Here is a 17,197-nt window from a genome sequence, read left to right as displayed (position 1 = left end):
CCGCCATCCAATCAACGCCTGATGAATAGAACCAAGACTAAATTTTTTTTATTTTTCGATAATATGTTTCACTCAGATTTATCACAATGCAGAAGAAACGATCTGTCACTATTTCACTAGTTACATTGAAACCTTCGATTCACTTCTCTCTCTCTGTAGAAAGGAGCAGTTGGACCTGTCGGTGGCTCAGTGCTGGTCTGTTCTGCTGACCCAGACCAGGCAGGAGAGCCGGGATCACAGTTCACTGAGTGAGCTTTGCTGCAACACACTCACGCAGCGGCTCTCACACTGCATAGAGGACACACACCGCCTGGCAAAACGGGTACAGAAATCTCTCTCTTCCACTCTTTTACCAGATCTGACATCTAAATCCCCTTTCTTCTCTTCCTCTCTTACTAACCGACATAACACTCGCACACGAAACACAGCCAGACCATCTTCCTTATTTCTTATTCTCTGTTTCAGAGCAAGGAGGTGGGACTCCAGATGCAGGATGAGCTCTTGAAAGTCACCACAGAGCTGCAGACGGTAGGTTAGAGGTCCTTTAGGTGTGAGCATGCTAATTTTACATGCTTAAAAGTCACACGCTCGAGTGAACCAAATGAACTTGAATTACACCATCTCGCTGCGGGCTGAGGCTGCATTCATGATTGAAAATGTCTGCATGTCTTTCTATAGACCCCTAAGTTTCATTGCATTTTGGTCAATCCTGTAGCACAAAAAGCCCACGCGCCCCTTGCTTTCCTGAGCTCATTTCTAGCTGTGCTCGGGTCAGATCTGCAAGATTAAGGCCACTGACCCCGGTTGACAGCAGCTGTGTGCTCTCTACCCTCCAGTAGACCAACAGTGTGCCTACCGCTAGTGTCTTGGCTCAAGGCTGACAATAAATATGCTAAGCTTGATCATAAAACATAAAAATAGAGCTTGAATTTGAGTGCGTCACAACATAAATATTGCTTTATTCATAAGTAAAACAATAAAATGACAATTACTGGATTACATTATAACAAACATTATCTGTCTCATTATGTCACAATAAAATAAATAGATAATGTATTTGCCCATGGAGTAAAAATAAAGTTGACTGTGTTTTAGGGATTTTTAGGTAATACTGGAAACTGATTAACTTGACTTTTTGCTGTGCATATCGTAAAAGTGTTTAATTTCTGACAGGATTTGAAAACTTACCATCAGTACCACATAGACTGTCTGGCGGCTGAAGGGAAGCTCAAAGAGGCCACCCGACTGGAGGAGAAACAGACGGGCAAATCAGGTGATCTGGGGCTCAGCCAATCAGGAGGGCAGAGGCGCAGTTCTGTGAAAAAAATAGAGCGACTAATGGAGAAGGTAAAATCAGTGGTTTGTAAGAATGAAAGATGGTGACATCCGGAGCTCAGCTCTGTGAAGATGGCACAGGAAGAGCTATATCTCACATTATCTCTAACCCCCTGGTTACCACTCTACGCGTGTTTCATTGCAGAGACAAGGGAAAGTACAGGAAACTCAGCTGAAGTGCACTAAAGCTCGCAACGACTACTTGCTCAACTTGGCCGCAGCTAATGTCTCCATGAATAAGTACTATCTGCAGGACATTTCCACTCTGATTGATGTGAGTCTAAAACACTGCTGTCCCAGTGCCATCTGTCTAGACACTCTCTATTTGATGTCATGTGTTAGTTCCCTTTTCATTTAGAAAAATGAGAATTGACCCCTGACCAAAATATAGCACAGCATTTTATCTAATGTATTTACTGTTTGCAGAGTGTGTCCATTGAGAGAGCTCTAGAGAAACCCATCTACACTTCCAATGATTTATGTTTCTCATGGTCTTAAACAACTTTTGATTAAAGATTTATACTTTAATGTTATTTAAAGACAAATATAAATGTGTGCCTATGCTGGTACTGTATATCTTTTGTGGCACTGATATCTTCAGTTCTCAAGTCAGTTCTTAAAAGTGTCTGATGGTTTTTTAGTCTCACTGCCTGAGGCACAGTGTAGAACAGTCATGTTTGCTCAAACAATGACTGTATTTTTCTCTTTTTGTCTTTGTCTCGTCATCTGGTTGATGTTGAGTGCAGTGCACAGATCTGGGGTACCACCTGTCTGTATCTCGGGTTATACGCGGTTACCTCTCCAATAGAAACCGAAATGTCCAGAATATGAAAAATGGACTTCAGCAGCTAGACACAGCGGTGACTGGACTCAACCAGGGCCAGGACAGAGATGCTCTGCTCCAGGCCCACAACATGGTTTTCTGTCTGCCCTTACGCTTTCAGTACCAGCCCCATGAAGGAGACCAGGTAATGCATGAGAATGACCGTCTGCATTAGTAGGGCTTTCAGTAGCTCTTGAATTAATGAAATCCTTGAAATGTTTTAGTGTTATATTTTGTATAATCATAATTTAAAATGTGTGTGTATATATATATATATATATATATATATATATATATATATATATATATATATATATATATATATTACAAACTAAAACTTTTGTAATGTTTTAATGCAATACAAGTCATATTTTATATACACTATCATTTAAAAGTTTAATGACAGTAAATACTTTTTTTTATGCTGTTCTTTCAAACTTTCTATTAATCAAAAACCCTGAAAAAATGTCTCACAGTTACCTCAAAAATACTGAGCAGCACAACTGTTTTCAATGCTACTAATAATAATAAATGTTCCTTCAGCAGTAAATCAACATAGAATCATTACAATGGTTTCTGGAGGATCACGTGACACTGAAGACTGGAGTAATGATGCTGAAACTCACAAAATATATTGAAATGGAAAACAGTTATTTTAAATGGCAATGATATTTTTGTAATATTACTGTTTTTACTGTAACTTTTGAATAGTGGTGTATTATAAACGAATTTATTCTAAAATAAAAATCTATTACATCTATTGTTTATATACAATATAAATTATATTAATTTATACAAGCCTAACTTAATGGCACAAGTAATTTTGTATTTATTTATTTCACTGGTCTAGTACTTCATCCTGACCAATTGTTTTCATCAACTGTTTAGCTAACGTAAACGGTTTGTTATTAAGGTGTCACCAGGTTAAAAGTAGTGTTCAGCTGGTCATGTGATCTTAACACAGAGGCCACCATGAGGGGCCATCAGTATGCATCATTAAAATTAGGGGTGTTACAAGCATGGAATAATGTGTTGCTTATATTTATTGTTTAAACATGCCTGTTAAAGATTGTATTACTGTACTGTGTACAAATAATAATTGCAATGCTGAAAAAAGTATTTTCAGTGACAATCTTTGGATTTAAAATCAAAATAATGCATAAATGTTGTGTTTGTGCTTCCCCTCTCACAAGTCACCTAAGAGGGGAACTGCCCCCATTTTCAAAAATGAAATTCAGGCCCTGACTATTATATAGTTATACATTTTTAAAAGAGGCCTTAAAAAATATGTGCATTGGTGATCAGTATCGGCAAATATGGCTTTCTGTGATCGGCAATCAGTGATCGGCCTCAAAAATCCTAATTGGAGCACCCCTAATAAAAATATCTGGTGTATGTGACAGGTGTGTGAGGTGAGCGCTGAAGGTCAGGTGAGGTATGAGCTCGAGACCAGATTCCAGCAGCTTCAGTCCAGACTGGCATCTGTTACCTTGGAAACTGAGGAGGTAAAATCTGTGCCACACTCTTTATTTTTGTGCACTCCTTCAGAGATCCTCATAGCAGTACTGTGCATTTCTCTGACTCATATATCTTAAACCTGTGGAATTCCTTCAGATCAGTAAGACACTTAAGACAACGCTCTCAAATCTTCTGGAGAGCATCTGTGATGATGACTGCAACCCCACCCCTGATGCCTCTGTCACCCCATCAGTGGAGAGCACAGGTGATGGCACAGGAACCAAACCCAGCCTCGCCAAACGCAGAGCCAACCAACAGGACACAGAGACCTTCTACTTCACAGTAAGAGCCCCTCCATTTGTCCAAGAATTAATGTGCTTTATGACCAAAAATGAGTGGATAAAATTTTCTTTTAAACTTTCTATCCGTCAAAGTTATCATGGTTTAAACAGAAATATTAGGCAGCATAATTGTTTTTAACATTAATAATAAGAAATGTTTCTGAGAAGCAAATTAGCATTTTAGAAGGATTTCTGAAGGACCAGACTGGAGTAATGATGCTGAAAATTCTGATTTGCATCACAGGAATAAATTTTAATTGAACATATATTTAAATAGACAACAGTTATTTTAAATTGTAATAATATTTCACTATTTTTAGTGTATTAATTAATATAAAGAAAGGATCGAAGTATGCACATCCACATCAAATAAATGCAGCCTTGGCGCACTTAAAATACTTCTTTCAACTTTCTAACCTCAAACTTTTGAACAGTAGTTATACTTTTGGCCATATTATTTCCATGCAAATCTTAGAGCAGAAAAGTAAATAACTTGATGACTAACAATAACATAGGCGTTCATGTATTCAGTGGATTTTTTTATTTTTTATTTTTTCAGAAAGTGAAGGAGCATATAAGTGGCAGCTCTCTTGTCTCGAAACTCCAAGCCAAGCATGACCTACTTAAAGAGGCCATACAGAAAGGTAACTAACCACAACTAACCAGCTCTTTAAATAAAAATAAAAAGAAAGAAAAGAAGGTAAATAAGAAATGAAAAAAAAAAATGCGTATGTGAAAGAAGGTTGTCGCTGTGTTCTAATAAAATACAAGGTACGATGGTGTAAGATGTCTTATCACAATAAAAGTTGCAACACTACAGTAGCAACAGTGACTTTAGTAACTATAGATCTTTGGTGGAAACTTTGTGATGGTGTAACTGTCAACTTAACTGTAAGTTTTTTTTATCCTTATCTTCCCTTTCTGTCTCTTTTGCAGCTGAGGCCATTAATAGTGATCCCTCCAGGTATGTTTCTCATCCCATCTGTCTCTCTGTGACTATCTGCTGAAAACATTGGCCGCAGTCCAGCAAACATCTGCTCTTGTTTCCTGGCCAGAGGTCTTTGCGTGTTCAGCAGAAATGTAGACAGGTCCATTGAGAAATGTAATCATCTGTTTAAATGACTCGAGTGATCGAATGAATCACAATCAGTTTCATAATGAGGCTAAAACATCTCATTGTGGGATGAATAGAGTGTGTATTGACCCAGAACTTAGTGCATGCTCTACAGTACATTTCTGTTGTGTTGTTGTCTGTTCTGTGTGAATTACTGTTATGTTAGCATGTTTGCATGAGTACACTGATGCCATAGTGTCACAGTGGAGTGCTGGTGTATATATTTCCCAGAACGCAACCTGGTAGGGCAGTGCGTGTGCGGAAAGCCAGGCCCTGCTCCCAGTACAACCACAAACTCTTCTCTGGAGATATGATCTCATTCATTCAGGTATAACCCTGAGGCTGACAGCCCTCTGATCTGTTACAGATAAAGTTCTGTAATGTTCTTGCTGTGTTCCTTCCTATAACTTCATTCCCGCCGTGGCTTCCTTAACACTGGTGCCTGTGTTTCTGCTCATGTGTGTTGCATTTGTACACTTCTGGTATGGCTTTAAGCATGACAACCCTTTCGTCTGATTATGGCTTGTGACACGATAACACATCAGGTTTATTAATGTGGCCTGTTTATGATTATTTGTGAATCGTTACCTTTTGGTTTGACCAGTCAGGTTGTAAATCTACGAGGTGGATATTAGATAATAAGAACATATTTGGAAATAATGTGATCACTTCATGCTCCCCCAGTAAGATTAGGGACATTGGCACGGTTTGCATGATTGTATTAACAAATCTTATTTGAAATGTCATGCTTCGTTATTTCCATGAAGTGACATGGCTGCTTATAAAATCGGATGAGACAGACGCGTTCACAGTTTCCTCTCCAGGCATCTGTGCAGCCTAATAATCCATATGTTAGCCAACAAATATGTGTGTTCACCTGTGTGTGTGAGTAAAGTCATGCATATTTTTATGCATGTTCGTGCTCATAAGATCGATTGCACTGTTTTCTGCAGTCATTTTTCAGTGCTTATCCAAGCCTCTTCCTCAGTGAAATGCTTGGTGATGCTTGTATTTATTGCCTCTTCCATGTTATGCTTTACTTTCAATAAGAAGGTGCATTGTTTTCATAGGCTATAACATACGTAAACAATGCAGAATACTAATTTTATTAATTAATTTTATTTATAAAACCATAACTAGTTTGTGTGTGTGTAAATGCATCATTAATTTACTTCTTGATTACATCTTATATAATCATAATGGGAGGGTTTTGTTGCTCTTGAGCTACTTTTTGACACAATTTCTACTTCTGTGTGATTGGTGGAGCTCCCTGTATTTATGGGTACTATGGTTCTTCACTGGGAAATTTACCTGTTAAACACATTTTCTCTTATAGGGTTAGTTCATCGAAAAATGAAAATTATGAGCATGACATTATACCTTACACACAGTTTCAATGGAGGGACAGAAAGCTCTCGGACTAAATCTAAAATATCTTAAACTGTGTTCCGAAGACAAACAGAGGTCTTACGGGTTTGGAACGACATGAGGCGGAGTCATTAATGACATAAGTTTCATTTTTCGATGAACTAACCCTTTAAAGGGGACATCGGATGCAAAATTCACTTTTACACAGTGTTTGAACTTAAATGTGTTTAGGCAGTGTATGTACACAACCACCCTATAATAATACAAATCCAGCCAGTACTTGTATTAAATCACCACAAATCATAAGCAGTTTCTCAGAACAAGCCGTTCACAGATTCTTGGCAAAGTGACGTCCCACAACGGACACAGGCGTTTTAGCATAGACCCACCCTGAGTGAGCTGTAAACAGTCCATCATTGTTTCAATGCCACAGCAAATGGAGACAAGTATGGCTCCTAAGCAGTTGATGTGTTTTGTTGTTGGATGTAAGAATGAACATAGCAGTTGTCATTCACTCCTGACATCTGAGCTGCTGAAAACGCAGTGGATTACTTTTGTTTCTGAAGGGAATGCGCCCCCCGATCTACCTTAATTCAGGAATGTCTGTACTAATCATTTTACTCCAGCTTTCTGGAGTAATAATTTCTGGAGAAATAATTCAATGCAGTTTTTGCTAAAAAAGTTGGAACTCAAGGATGGATCAGTACCCATCTTTTGTGATCCAGCTGCACCTCCAAAAGAAGTCAGTCCCACACTTTAGATTTCTTATGATTATTTGCAGATCGCTTATACCACGTAAGAGAGGGGCGGGGTGAGCAGAGCTCATTAGCATTTAAAGAGACATGCACCGAAACTGGTCGTTGTGAACAAAACTGTTTTTGACAAGGTAAAAGGGTGTTGTTGTACATGATCGCTGAGGAATTTTAACCAAAGTATGTTGCAGACATTTCATGAAGACTCTTAAGAATCATACCAACTTGTGTAAAATGTGTATCCGATGTCCGCTTTAAAAATGTTACAATTAAAATTACACTTATGGCTTTCATTTCAACTCTTCTTTACTCTGCCTACAAAGTGTTGTAGAAACTAAGAATAAGACTCAGAGCAGTTTCAGGATGTGGCCCTCTGATAGCGCTGCATGGGGAACTCCAGACTTCACACTTTCAGTTTATTGAGCTTATACCCTAGCTGTAAAAGCAGAGGGGTTATAACAGCTTGTGCTTTGTACCCACTAAATTCTGCACCATCTAAGAGGTGTCATTTTTGCTGTCTTGCTTATCTACACTTGATGTTCTTGGCTCATTAGCAGCGGAAAGACCAGCTTGGCCAGCATGCATTCGGCAGTAGAAGGCACTGAACTTTGATGTCAACTTTTCCATTTCAAAGCTAGCCTAGAATGATTAATGTTGGTTTGAGTATGTATAGCAAACATAGAAGGTAAGATTGGTCAACCAGCATGGTCATTCTGGTGAAGCTGGTCAGTGGTGGTAATCTCGCTGGTTAAGCTATTTTTAGAAGACTATTGGGGATGCCAGCATCAACCAGACAGCATATGCTGGTGAGCAGTCATGCTAGTGGTTTCAGCAGGGTGCACTCTATTCTCTGAGATTCCCACCTTGTCTCTCTCTGTCCCTCTCTATTGCTGGGAGCTCAGGCCTGTAGAGCACTGCTCTGCCATCTGGCTCTCTGCACCATGAGAAACGACTTCCCTCTCTCATCCGCTCACTTCCATTTTCTCACACTTTTATTCTATTGTGGTGGAGTGTCCTGCATTAGCAATGGCTGATGCATCTCTTCATTTTAAGTGGACAGTAAATCTATGAGATGTGCACTCTCGTTACACCGCTAATAATTGGATAATGTAGTCAGAGCCACAGAACTGCTTTGCCACCAACACTTTTTTTTGTCTCGATTGGTTGATCGATGGGTGCAGCCCAGTAAAATGGACATTTTTCTGGCTAAGTGGATTGAAATCTGATTTAGAAACATTGGCATAACATGTTGTTTCTGACACAACACACATTTATTTGATAAAAAATATAGTAAGAAGTAATATTGTGAAATACTATTACAATTTAAAATTACTGTTTTCTGTTGAAATATATTTAGAAATGTAATTTATTCCTGTGATGGCAAATCTGTATTTCTTTACATCATTACTAGTCTTCAGTGTCACATGATCCGGATCTATAATGTTAAAAAGTATTTCTGTCACTTTTGATACATTATGCATCCATGCTAAATAAAACTTAATTTCTGAAAAACAAAAAACTTTCTGACTTCAAACTTCTGAACAATAGTTTATATATCTTCTAAAAGTGTATTTCGTCAGTGTCCAAGAGTACCCTAAATACATTAACTAATTTTAATTGAATGCAGTCTTTAAGCACATTATTCATATCTAGCCACATCTAAATTAAAACAGAGCATCCCTGACACGTTGCTTTTCATCTGAACTCCTCGTTCTCTGCTTCTGTCTTTCTCTCCTCACCCTGATTTCTCTCCCCTTTTTCTGACTGCTTTTCCTTTTGTTTGCTGTTCTCCCTATTTTTCATGTTACACTCCTTCTGATCATGCCATACAATCTGCTCCTCCTTTATACGTCCCTCCTGTCTCTTTCTTTCCTTGCTTGGCTGGCTGTGACTGTAGAAGGAGGAGGCGGATGTCGAGGACTCAGGTACAGCTGTCTCCCCTGTCAATCATGCATCTGTCTGGCATCTGTTTGTGTGGGTTAATGTATTTCTGTGCTGTCGGCTCTCTTTTGACTCTCTCTTGGTGCACTGTTTTCACTGTACTTAATACATTCCTTTTATTATTTCTATACAACTATAGTTCTATTCAGATGTGCATAATTATTCATTTTTGTCCTCCGATTTCCCTTCACTCTCTCTCTGTCAGAGCACAGGGCAACAGATCCCTCTGGTGGTGGAGAGCTGCATTCGCTTCATCAACTTGCACGGTAAGACAATCTCTTATTATAATATTTGCACTGATATTTTTCCTCATTAAAAAAAAAGGTTTTACAAATGTATTGAAATTGCACCATAATACTTTTTAAAATGTACATGAAATGAAGTACATTCATGTACGATGATGACTGTAGTCAAAAGCAATATTTACTGTATTAATGCAGGTAGGATGAATGTATTGGACTGAGTTGTTCTGTGCATGTGATTGTGATGTTTTTAAACAGGTCTGCATCATGAAGGCATTTTTAGAGTTCCAGGATCACAGACTGAAGTCAATCATATAAGGGATGCATTTGAAAGAGGTACAGTTATGTTCATATTGATGAATGCACTGTATAAAGTAACAAGAAGTATAATGTACATTTGCAAATCAGCATATTAAAATGATTTCTGAAGGATCATGTGACAATGAAGACTGGAGTAATGACTTCTGAATATTCAGCTTTGTCATCACAGGAATATAGTATATTTTAATTATATTTCAATAGAAAAGAGATCATTTAAATTGTAATAATAATCTTATTTGTGTTTATTTACAAATATGTCTTTCTTTCAGTCTCTTGTCTGCTTTGTCTTCTCTCTGATTGTTCTTCTCAGTTTTTTTGTTTGTTTTTTAGGAGAGGACCCGCTCACCGACAGCGAGAGTGACATTGATTCAGTGGCAGGGGTTCTGAAGCTCTATTTCAGGGGTCTGGAGAAACCACTGTTCCCTGAGGAGAGCTTTAGCAAGCTGATGGAGTGTGTCCGTAAGATGCCTTGCCATGTATTCTCTCTGCTTCTGTGGGATTGTGTGCACATTCAGTCACTCATAAAAGTATTTTGACATTTAATTTGCATTAGATAACAACATATCAAACCTAGTGGCCTCTGCAAGCGAATAATGCTAGAGCATTTTTCAGAAAATTATGGCATTTACAATTAATTTAAACCAAATAGTCACACGCTAACACGTTTCAAATGTATGGCGTCAATAATTTTTTTAACAAATATTATGATTACTTTTACTCAATAATGACTACATTTAAATTTACATTAATCAAATGTACAATAATGTACATTCATCAGATATGACATTTAAAGACATTTACAATTTATTTAAAAAAAATCAATTTGAAATAAATGTTCTTTTGAACTCAATATTCATTAAAAAATGCAAAGAAAATTGGTTTCTAAAAAAATACTAAGCAGCTCAGCTGTTTTCAACATTTAAATAATAATAATAATAATGAATGTTTCTTGAGCACCAATCAGCATATTTGAATGATTTTTGAAGGATCATGTGACACTGAAGCCTGGAAATTTCAGCTTTACCGTCACAAGGAATAAATTATATTTTGAAATATATTAAAATGGAAAACAGTTATTTTTTAATTGTTAATAAACTTCACAGTATTGCTGTCTTTTACTGTATTTTTAATCAAATACATGCAGCCATAGTAAGCGTAAGAGACCTCTTTCAAATTAATTAAAAAAGCTTACTGCCACCAAACATATGAATGGTTGTCTATATCACTTTAGTGAAGTTCATTTTAATAAATGTACTATTCTTGTTGTCTAAATTCTGTTAACTCTGTCTCTCTCAGAGATGGAAAACATGACAGAAAAAGTAGCGCAGCTAAAGACAGTAGTCTCGTCCTTCCCCAGACCCGTCATCATAGTGATACGGTATCTCTTCGCCTTCCTTCATCAGTAAGTCCTGCTCTTTTTTTTTTAAAGGCTCTCATAATCCTTCTAAACCTGATAAAACTGTGTGTAGTGTTACAGTCCGTAACCTGCTCTGTTTGTGTCTGTTCAGTGTCTCTCAGTACAGTGATGAGAACATGATGCAGCCGTATAACCTGGCCGTGTGCTTCGGCCCCAGTCTGCTCCGAGGGACGGAGATGGGTGGTGATGAAGTGACACTGGCACCTCAGATCAATGACCTTGTTAAGACCATGATCATCCATCATGAGAACATTATCCCGGGGCCGTCCGAACTCCCGGGCCCCATTTATGAGAAATGCATGACTCTAGATCAGTATTGGTGAGCCTTAAAGAGAAAGTTTAGAGAAAAATGACAATTCTGTCATCATTTCATGTTGTTTCAAACCCCTTTGCTCTAATTTTTGGGTGTCCTGCATAAAAATCTTACTGTTCACCCAAAAATGAAAATTTGCTGAAAGTTTACTCACCTTCAGGCCATCAAAGAGTTTGTTTGTTTGTAAGAACAGATACATTTTTCAGTATATTTTGCATTACATCATTTACTCACCAATTAGTTGTCTGTAGTGAATGGGTGCCGACGGAATGAGAGTCCAAACTGCTTATAGACACATGACAATAATCCACACACCTCCAGCCCATATGAATTAACATCTTTTGAATTGAAAAACTGTGTGTTTGTAATAAAACCATCATTAATGTGTTGAACTTTAAACCATTGCTTCCGGCCAAAACACAAATTCATAATCAATAATAACGCTTCCTCCAGTGAAAAAGTCCGTCCTCTGTTGTCCTCTCACATCAAAATCAACCGATATATTTGTTTAGAACTGTTTCAGATGACTTTTTCACTGGAGAAAGCAATGTTATGAATAGAGAACTATAGTATTTTAGCCAGAAGCAACAGTTTCAAGTTAAAAGCTCTTAATGATGGATTTGTTTCTTAAAAACATGCAGCTTTTCACCTCACAAGGCGTTAATTGATTATTAATAATTGATAATTAATTGACTGGAGTGGTGTGGGTTACTTGAGTGTTACTGTTTTTATCAGCTGTTTGGACTCTCATTTCGACGGCACCCATTCACTGCAGAGGATCCACTGGTGAGCAAGTGATGTAATGCTAAATTTTTGATGAACAAACTCATCTACATGTCGGATGACCTGAAGGTGAGTACAGTTTTTAGCGTTTTCTTTCCAGGAAAGCTATTCTTTTGATCAGTTCTTGCCAGAATTATTCTAGTGTTTTTTTTTCTCCTTTTATGTAACTCCAACCTCTTTTTCCAGTGAACCCATTGCAGAGGAGGGCGAGGGCGACGCTGAACATCTTCCCAGCGAAGATGGTAAGAAAACACAACACATACATTATGCCAATGAATGTTTTTTAAACCTTTGAAGTTTTAATGAATATCTTCTCTAAATGTGTCCGTGTGTGTTCCATGTTGGGTTTCTGTGTCCCGTTGTTGCATTGTGGCCATTCAATGTTGGACTTTGGCATATGTGGCATTTTTGTTGCCATGCTTTGTGTTGTGTGTTTGTATATGTGCATTGTATGTGCAGAATGTGAGGCTGTGGCCTTGTTTGATTATGTTGCACGTTCTGCAGCCAAGCTGTCATTCAAGCAGGGTGACCACCTCCTACTACACAGCAAGGCCTCTGCTGATTGGTGGAAAGGGGAAGCAGGAGGAGCGAAAGGCCTGATTCCCCATAATTACATCAGTGTGGTAGAGGGGTGAGACCATAAACAAACTTCCCCATAAACTTTAACTGCATGAGGTTTCTACAACTATTAGTAGAATTGTTGTTAGTCTTACAGTAGCTCCATTTTAAAATCCTAGTTAAAGTTTCAAAGCTTATTTCTTACTGGCTACACAGACAAGATCTTGACTTAATAATACAGTGATTTAGAACACTATGCACTTTATAGACACAAATGCATAGCACACACAAACACTGGGTAAAATAATCAATTACACTGAATTATCAGTATTCTCACAGTAATGAATCTTGCCTCTGTGGGCAACCCATTAGGTTTTGCAACAGAGCTAATGAGTATAGTTTGCTAACCAAAACAGCTGTGATTCGATTTCTCATGCTGAAAATAAGGTCCAAGGTTACATGTAATTTTCTGGTAGCAGGTCGACATCCAGGTATGCAAACATAATGGCCCCCATTCATGAAACGCAAGAAGAACAACAATTTTTAAATCATTTCTTACATACATTGTCACATTCAATTCACTGCAACCATTTATGTAAAAAATGGATTTATGCATGACTTACACAGAAAGTATGCTCGTGTTTAATGAATGAGACCCATTGAACAGACCCGTTAAATTCCGTTCCTCACATCCCGGTCTTTAGTTGTGTCAAATCAAATATGGTGTCTACACTAACTTAAGTCTAGAAATCTATTGCGGAGAAATGTGACTAGGAAAACACATAATAGCTAAACATATTGTTTTACTTCTTAAACAACATCTTGGTAGCCAAAACCTTACTAATAGCTTTGGTGTCCTCATCTCATTCTCAGGGCAGAGCGTAAAGAACGAGGGAAGAAAGATGACAGCAGAGGGAGCACAGGAAACCTATCGGAGGAACAGCAGCTGTCTGAACCCAGCACCCGGTACTTTCACTCAGTCCGCTGATAATAATTCACCTTGCATGTTCATATCAGGCTCAGTGAGATCTTAACTGTACTGTGTCTGCTGTCATTCCCCAGTATGAGAGTGAACAGTGACAGCGCGTCTTTGCCCGGCCGGCAGAGGACAGGCAGCGGAGGCAGCAGTATAGTTGGAGGCAACAATGGGACTGTAAGCCCCATACGGAAGATCCTGCAGGTGCCCGAGGGACGATTCATCCTTCCTCCTCAGACAACTGCAGTTGCACGCCAATTCTCAGGGTAGGGGAACAGAAGTTGTTTTGATGGTACCTGCTGCTGAAAGTCATGTGTTCACGAGAAATGTGTATGAGTGTATTTCCACCATTAGATCTCAATGAGCATACAGAATTATTCTGGAGATGACCAAAACAGTGTTTATGCAAAATCAAAAACTCATTTGTTTTTTAAGAAATGTATACATTTATTTAGCAAGGATGCATTGTTCAAAAGTGTCATTAAAAGTGAATCTTCATTTTATTCAATCTTGAAAAAAGTAGCTGTAAAAGTATATGTTTTCAACAGAAATAAGTCCTGAGCAAAAGAGCAGCATATTAGTATGATTTCTAAAGGATCATGTGACACTGCAGTGATGATGCTGAAAATTCTGCTTTGTCATCACAGGAATGAATTATATTTTAAGATATATTTACATAGAAAACAGTTTAAATTATAATATTTGACACAATTTCTGTTTTAACTGTATTTTTAATCAAAAAGTAAAAAAAAAAAAATTTTTATTATGTTTTAAGCAGGGGATAAAAACTGTATCACAAATGTTTCCGGTATCTGCCTTGTTCAGTGTAACAGTTCACTGTTTCAGGAATTTCTTTTTTTAAGTGCAGCCCTGTTGAGCATTAACATTCTTTAGAGAACATCTCACCGACCACAAGCTTTTGAACTGTAGAGTGTATTGTTATAAGCAATTGAACATTTTATTTATTTGTCTGTCTTTCTTTCTCTTCAGTCACCAGGAGCGCAGACACACTTTAGACACTCTGAGGCCAATAGTGGAACCAGCAGACAAACAGACAGTACATATCGACAAGGTCTGATTCTTTTACTCATGTTTCCACTGAAGGAATAGTTTGCTCAAATGTTAATAAGGAGAATGAGGAGTCTTAAAGAACTCTTTCATATACAGTGAAAGCATACGAGTGAGCAAGGACCATCAAGCTGGACAAATAACAAAAAGAATAACCATAAAGCCCCAGAAAAATATGCCGTATGACTCATGGTCTATATTCATGTTATTTCACCATATAATAGCTTAATGAGATGAACAGAACTGATGATGAACAGAATTTAAATCATCATTCATTGACATTCTTGTAGCTTTCAAATGTTATTTGTATATGTCAAATTAAGCACAGCAGTCAATTACAAGACACATAATCAACAGCATTCTGTATCGTTGATATCAAATCTGAACTGGCCATGCCATATTTAAACACACTAGGGATACTTATGGACAATCTGGATATACACTAAATTGTTTTTTCCAGGCTTGGGAAGGTCAGGGAAATGTAATTAACATCTCAACAGTTATGGCAATTTATATAATGAATCTAAATTGTTCTGCATGAAGTCTTAGAAAGCCGAATTATCCACTGAACCATATTCAAATCTCAGAATCTCTGTCGCTTCGGCCACATTTCTACACTAATAAGTAAAGTAAAAGTGGTTGTCATCCAGGAGACTGGGACCCACGAGGGGGCCTCGACACAATTCCATGGGGGCAGCAAGATGGCTAAAAAGATGTGCATTAATATAAGCTAAAACTCTAGATATAAACTAACGTCATATTCTTTTTATTTTATTTAATATACCTCAAAAACTGTCTTTTTTTTTTAAGAAGCAGGGTTCCCAAAGTCTTTGCAAAACCTAGGTAAAAATGTGATTTCTGTGAAGTTTTAACTCTAAACTATTTCATCAGATAGAAATGGATATCCTTATGTACGATTCTCTGTTTGTCACAGGAGGTCAGTCGCCAGATGAACTCCGTGTTTAAGGAGCTGCTGTCCCGTCAGCCTCCTCTGGAAGCCTCGGGTTCGAACCCTCCTCCTTCCTCTCCTGCCACATCTGTCCCTTCGGTACCCTCTGCTTCTGCTCGTCCTCCGGTGAAGAAGGGAGGCTTCGGCCTGCGCAGCAGAGGTCTCTTCAAAACCCAAGACCCACAGGACTGAGGGAGAATAAGGGACGATAGACCAGTGAATCTGAATATGAGTGTTGTGGGGGAACAGCAAACTCATCACAGATATGAATCTATTTTTCCAGACATACACGATATGGTTCTCTTTACGCCTTATTAACTTAAGTGTATTCTAAAATATTTCAGTTGACAGTGGTTTTGTCATTGACCGTCATTGATCCTATTATTTGTTGTATTTGTGTTTTAGCTTTATCAACTGTTAATCTGGCCATCAGCCAAGAATCTCCCACTTCCTATCTAATCATTCATCGCAGTGCTGTCCAATGTGTTTTTGACTGTAGTGTAGACTGTGTTCATTTGGCAAAACATAAGTATCTGCTGATGATGTATTCATGGAGTACCAGAAAACAAGTGTTGAGTCCCTCAAAGCACATAGATTCAGATGGACAAGTGAACTGTGGGAGTGAAATCCATGACAGGCAGAGTCCACATTGGTATTTTAGATATAGAAGCGTCACCCTGAATGTAGCAAGAGATTGATGAAGGCAAATGTTACCCTCAGATTTATGCTTTTTTATTGCTTTTTGATATTATGCATAGCTCAAATAGTTCAAGGTACGACATGATTAATATTAAAATGATCCAGTTTTCCTTTTTTGAAGGCTGATTTAGGATTTTTTTATTTGCTATTTAATTTTTTATTTTTTTTTGCATTCAATTACATTACTATTTTTACCATTATTCGCATTACAATTGATTATTCTTTAAAAACAATTCTATCATAAAGGAAGCAGCACGCATGCATGCAAACACACTGATGCGGATAGTCTCGTGTGGGAACAGGTGGAGCGGCCAAATTAAGCACAGCTCTGGAGCCGATTTTACCCCTACAGCTCCATATTCTCTGTCACATATGAAAACTGGAAAGACAACTGTGAAGACAAGTGCCACTCAGAGCAGCTCAGAAACTGTCCAACAGAGAACTGACTGGAGAAAAGCTCAAACTGTGAAATAGCACATGCAGGAAGTACAATGGCATTCACTTCCTTTTAGCTGCACATTAGTGCCCCCGGTCACTGGTCTCCTTCGACTTCCACCCCCGTCATGCATTCCCTTTAGCAGTGTGTGTCTCTTGTAGATGATGTCATCATTATTGTGTGGATTACAGTATTATCAAAATAAATTATATTGATTCTAAAATACTGTCGGCTTGCCAGATGTTTCATCACACATAATAATTACTCTTGAAATGCTAGTTTCTTTATATTTTCTTGGTATAA

General features: G+C 38.0%; 1 protein-coding gene across 4 annotated transcripts in view; it reads left to right on the top strand.

The window, feature by feature from the left end:
• The window catches only part of LOC113094746 (SLIT-ROBO Rho GTPase-activating protein 3-like), a 32,040-nt gene extending 14,921 nt beyond the window's left edge, over positions 1-17,119 (top strand). For 2 of the 4 annotated variants that reach the window (XM_026260398.1, XM_026260397.1), the window contains exons 4-24: positions 160-322; positions 466-528; positions 1,174-1,347; positions 1,481-1,609; positions 2,082-2,303; positions 3,562-3,663; positions 3,773-3,958; positions 4,517-4,601; positions 4,894-4,921; positions 5,303-5,399; positions 9,338-9,398; positions 9,633-9,710; positions 10,026-10,154; positions 10,992-11,097; positions 11,204-11,431; positions 12,395-12,450; positions 12,668-12,839; positions 13,640-13,732; positions 13,829-14,008; positions 14,733-14,814; positions 15,745-17,119. In XM_026260398.1, the coding sequence (XP_026116183.1) occupies positions 160-322; positions 466-528; positions 1,174-1,347; positions 1,481-1,609; positions 2,082-2,303; positions 3,562-3,663; positions 3,773-3,958; positions 4,517-4,601; positions 4,894-4,921; positions 5,303-5,399; positions 9,338-9,398; positions 9,633-9,710; positions 10,026-10,154; positions 10,992-11,097; positions 11,204-11,431; positions 12,395-12,450; positions 12,668-12,839; positions 13,640-13,732; positions 13,829-14,008; positions 14,733-14,814; positions 15,745-15,951 (2,641 nt within the window). In that variant the 3' untranslated portion in view covers positions 15,952-17,119. Of the gene's footprint in view, positions 1-159; positions 323-465; positions 529-1,173; positions 1,348-1,480; positions 1,610-2,081; positions 2,304-3,561; positions 3,664-3,772; positions 3,959-4,516; positions 4,602-4,893; positions 4,922-5,302; positions 5,400-9,088; positions 9,117-9,337; positions 9,399-9,632; positions 9,711-10,025; positions 10,155-10,991; positions 11,098-11,203; positions 11,432-12,394; positions 12,451-12,667; positions 12,840-13,639; positions 13,733-13,828; positions 14,009-14,732; positions 14,815-15,744 lie in introns of all 4 variants that reach the window. The other 2 variants (XM_026260400.1, XM_026260399.1) reach the window with 2 other exon arrangements.
• Positions 17,120-17,197: the final 78 nt, after the last annotated feature.

The sequence above is a fragment of the Carassius auratus genome, unplaced genomic scaffold (genome assembly GCF_003368295.1).
Source record: "Carassius auratus strain Wakin unplaced genomic scaffold, ASM336829v1 scaf_tig00215416, whole genome shotgun sequence".
Lineage (NCBI taxonomy): Eukaryota > Metazoa > Chordata > Actinopteri > Cypriniformes > Cyprinidae > Carassius > Carassius auratus.
The sequence above is the reverse complement of the archived record's forward strand: the minus strand, read 5'-3'. Positions and strand labels throughout refer to the sequence as shown.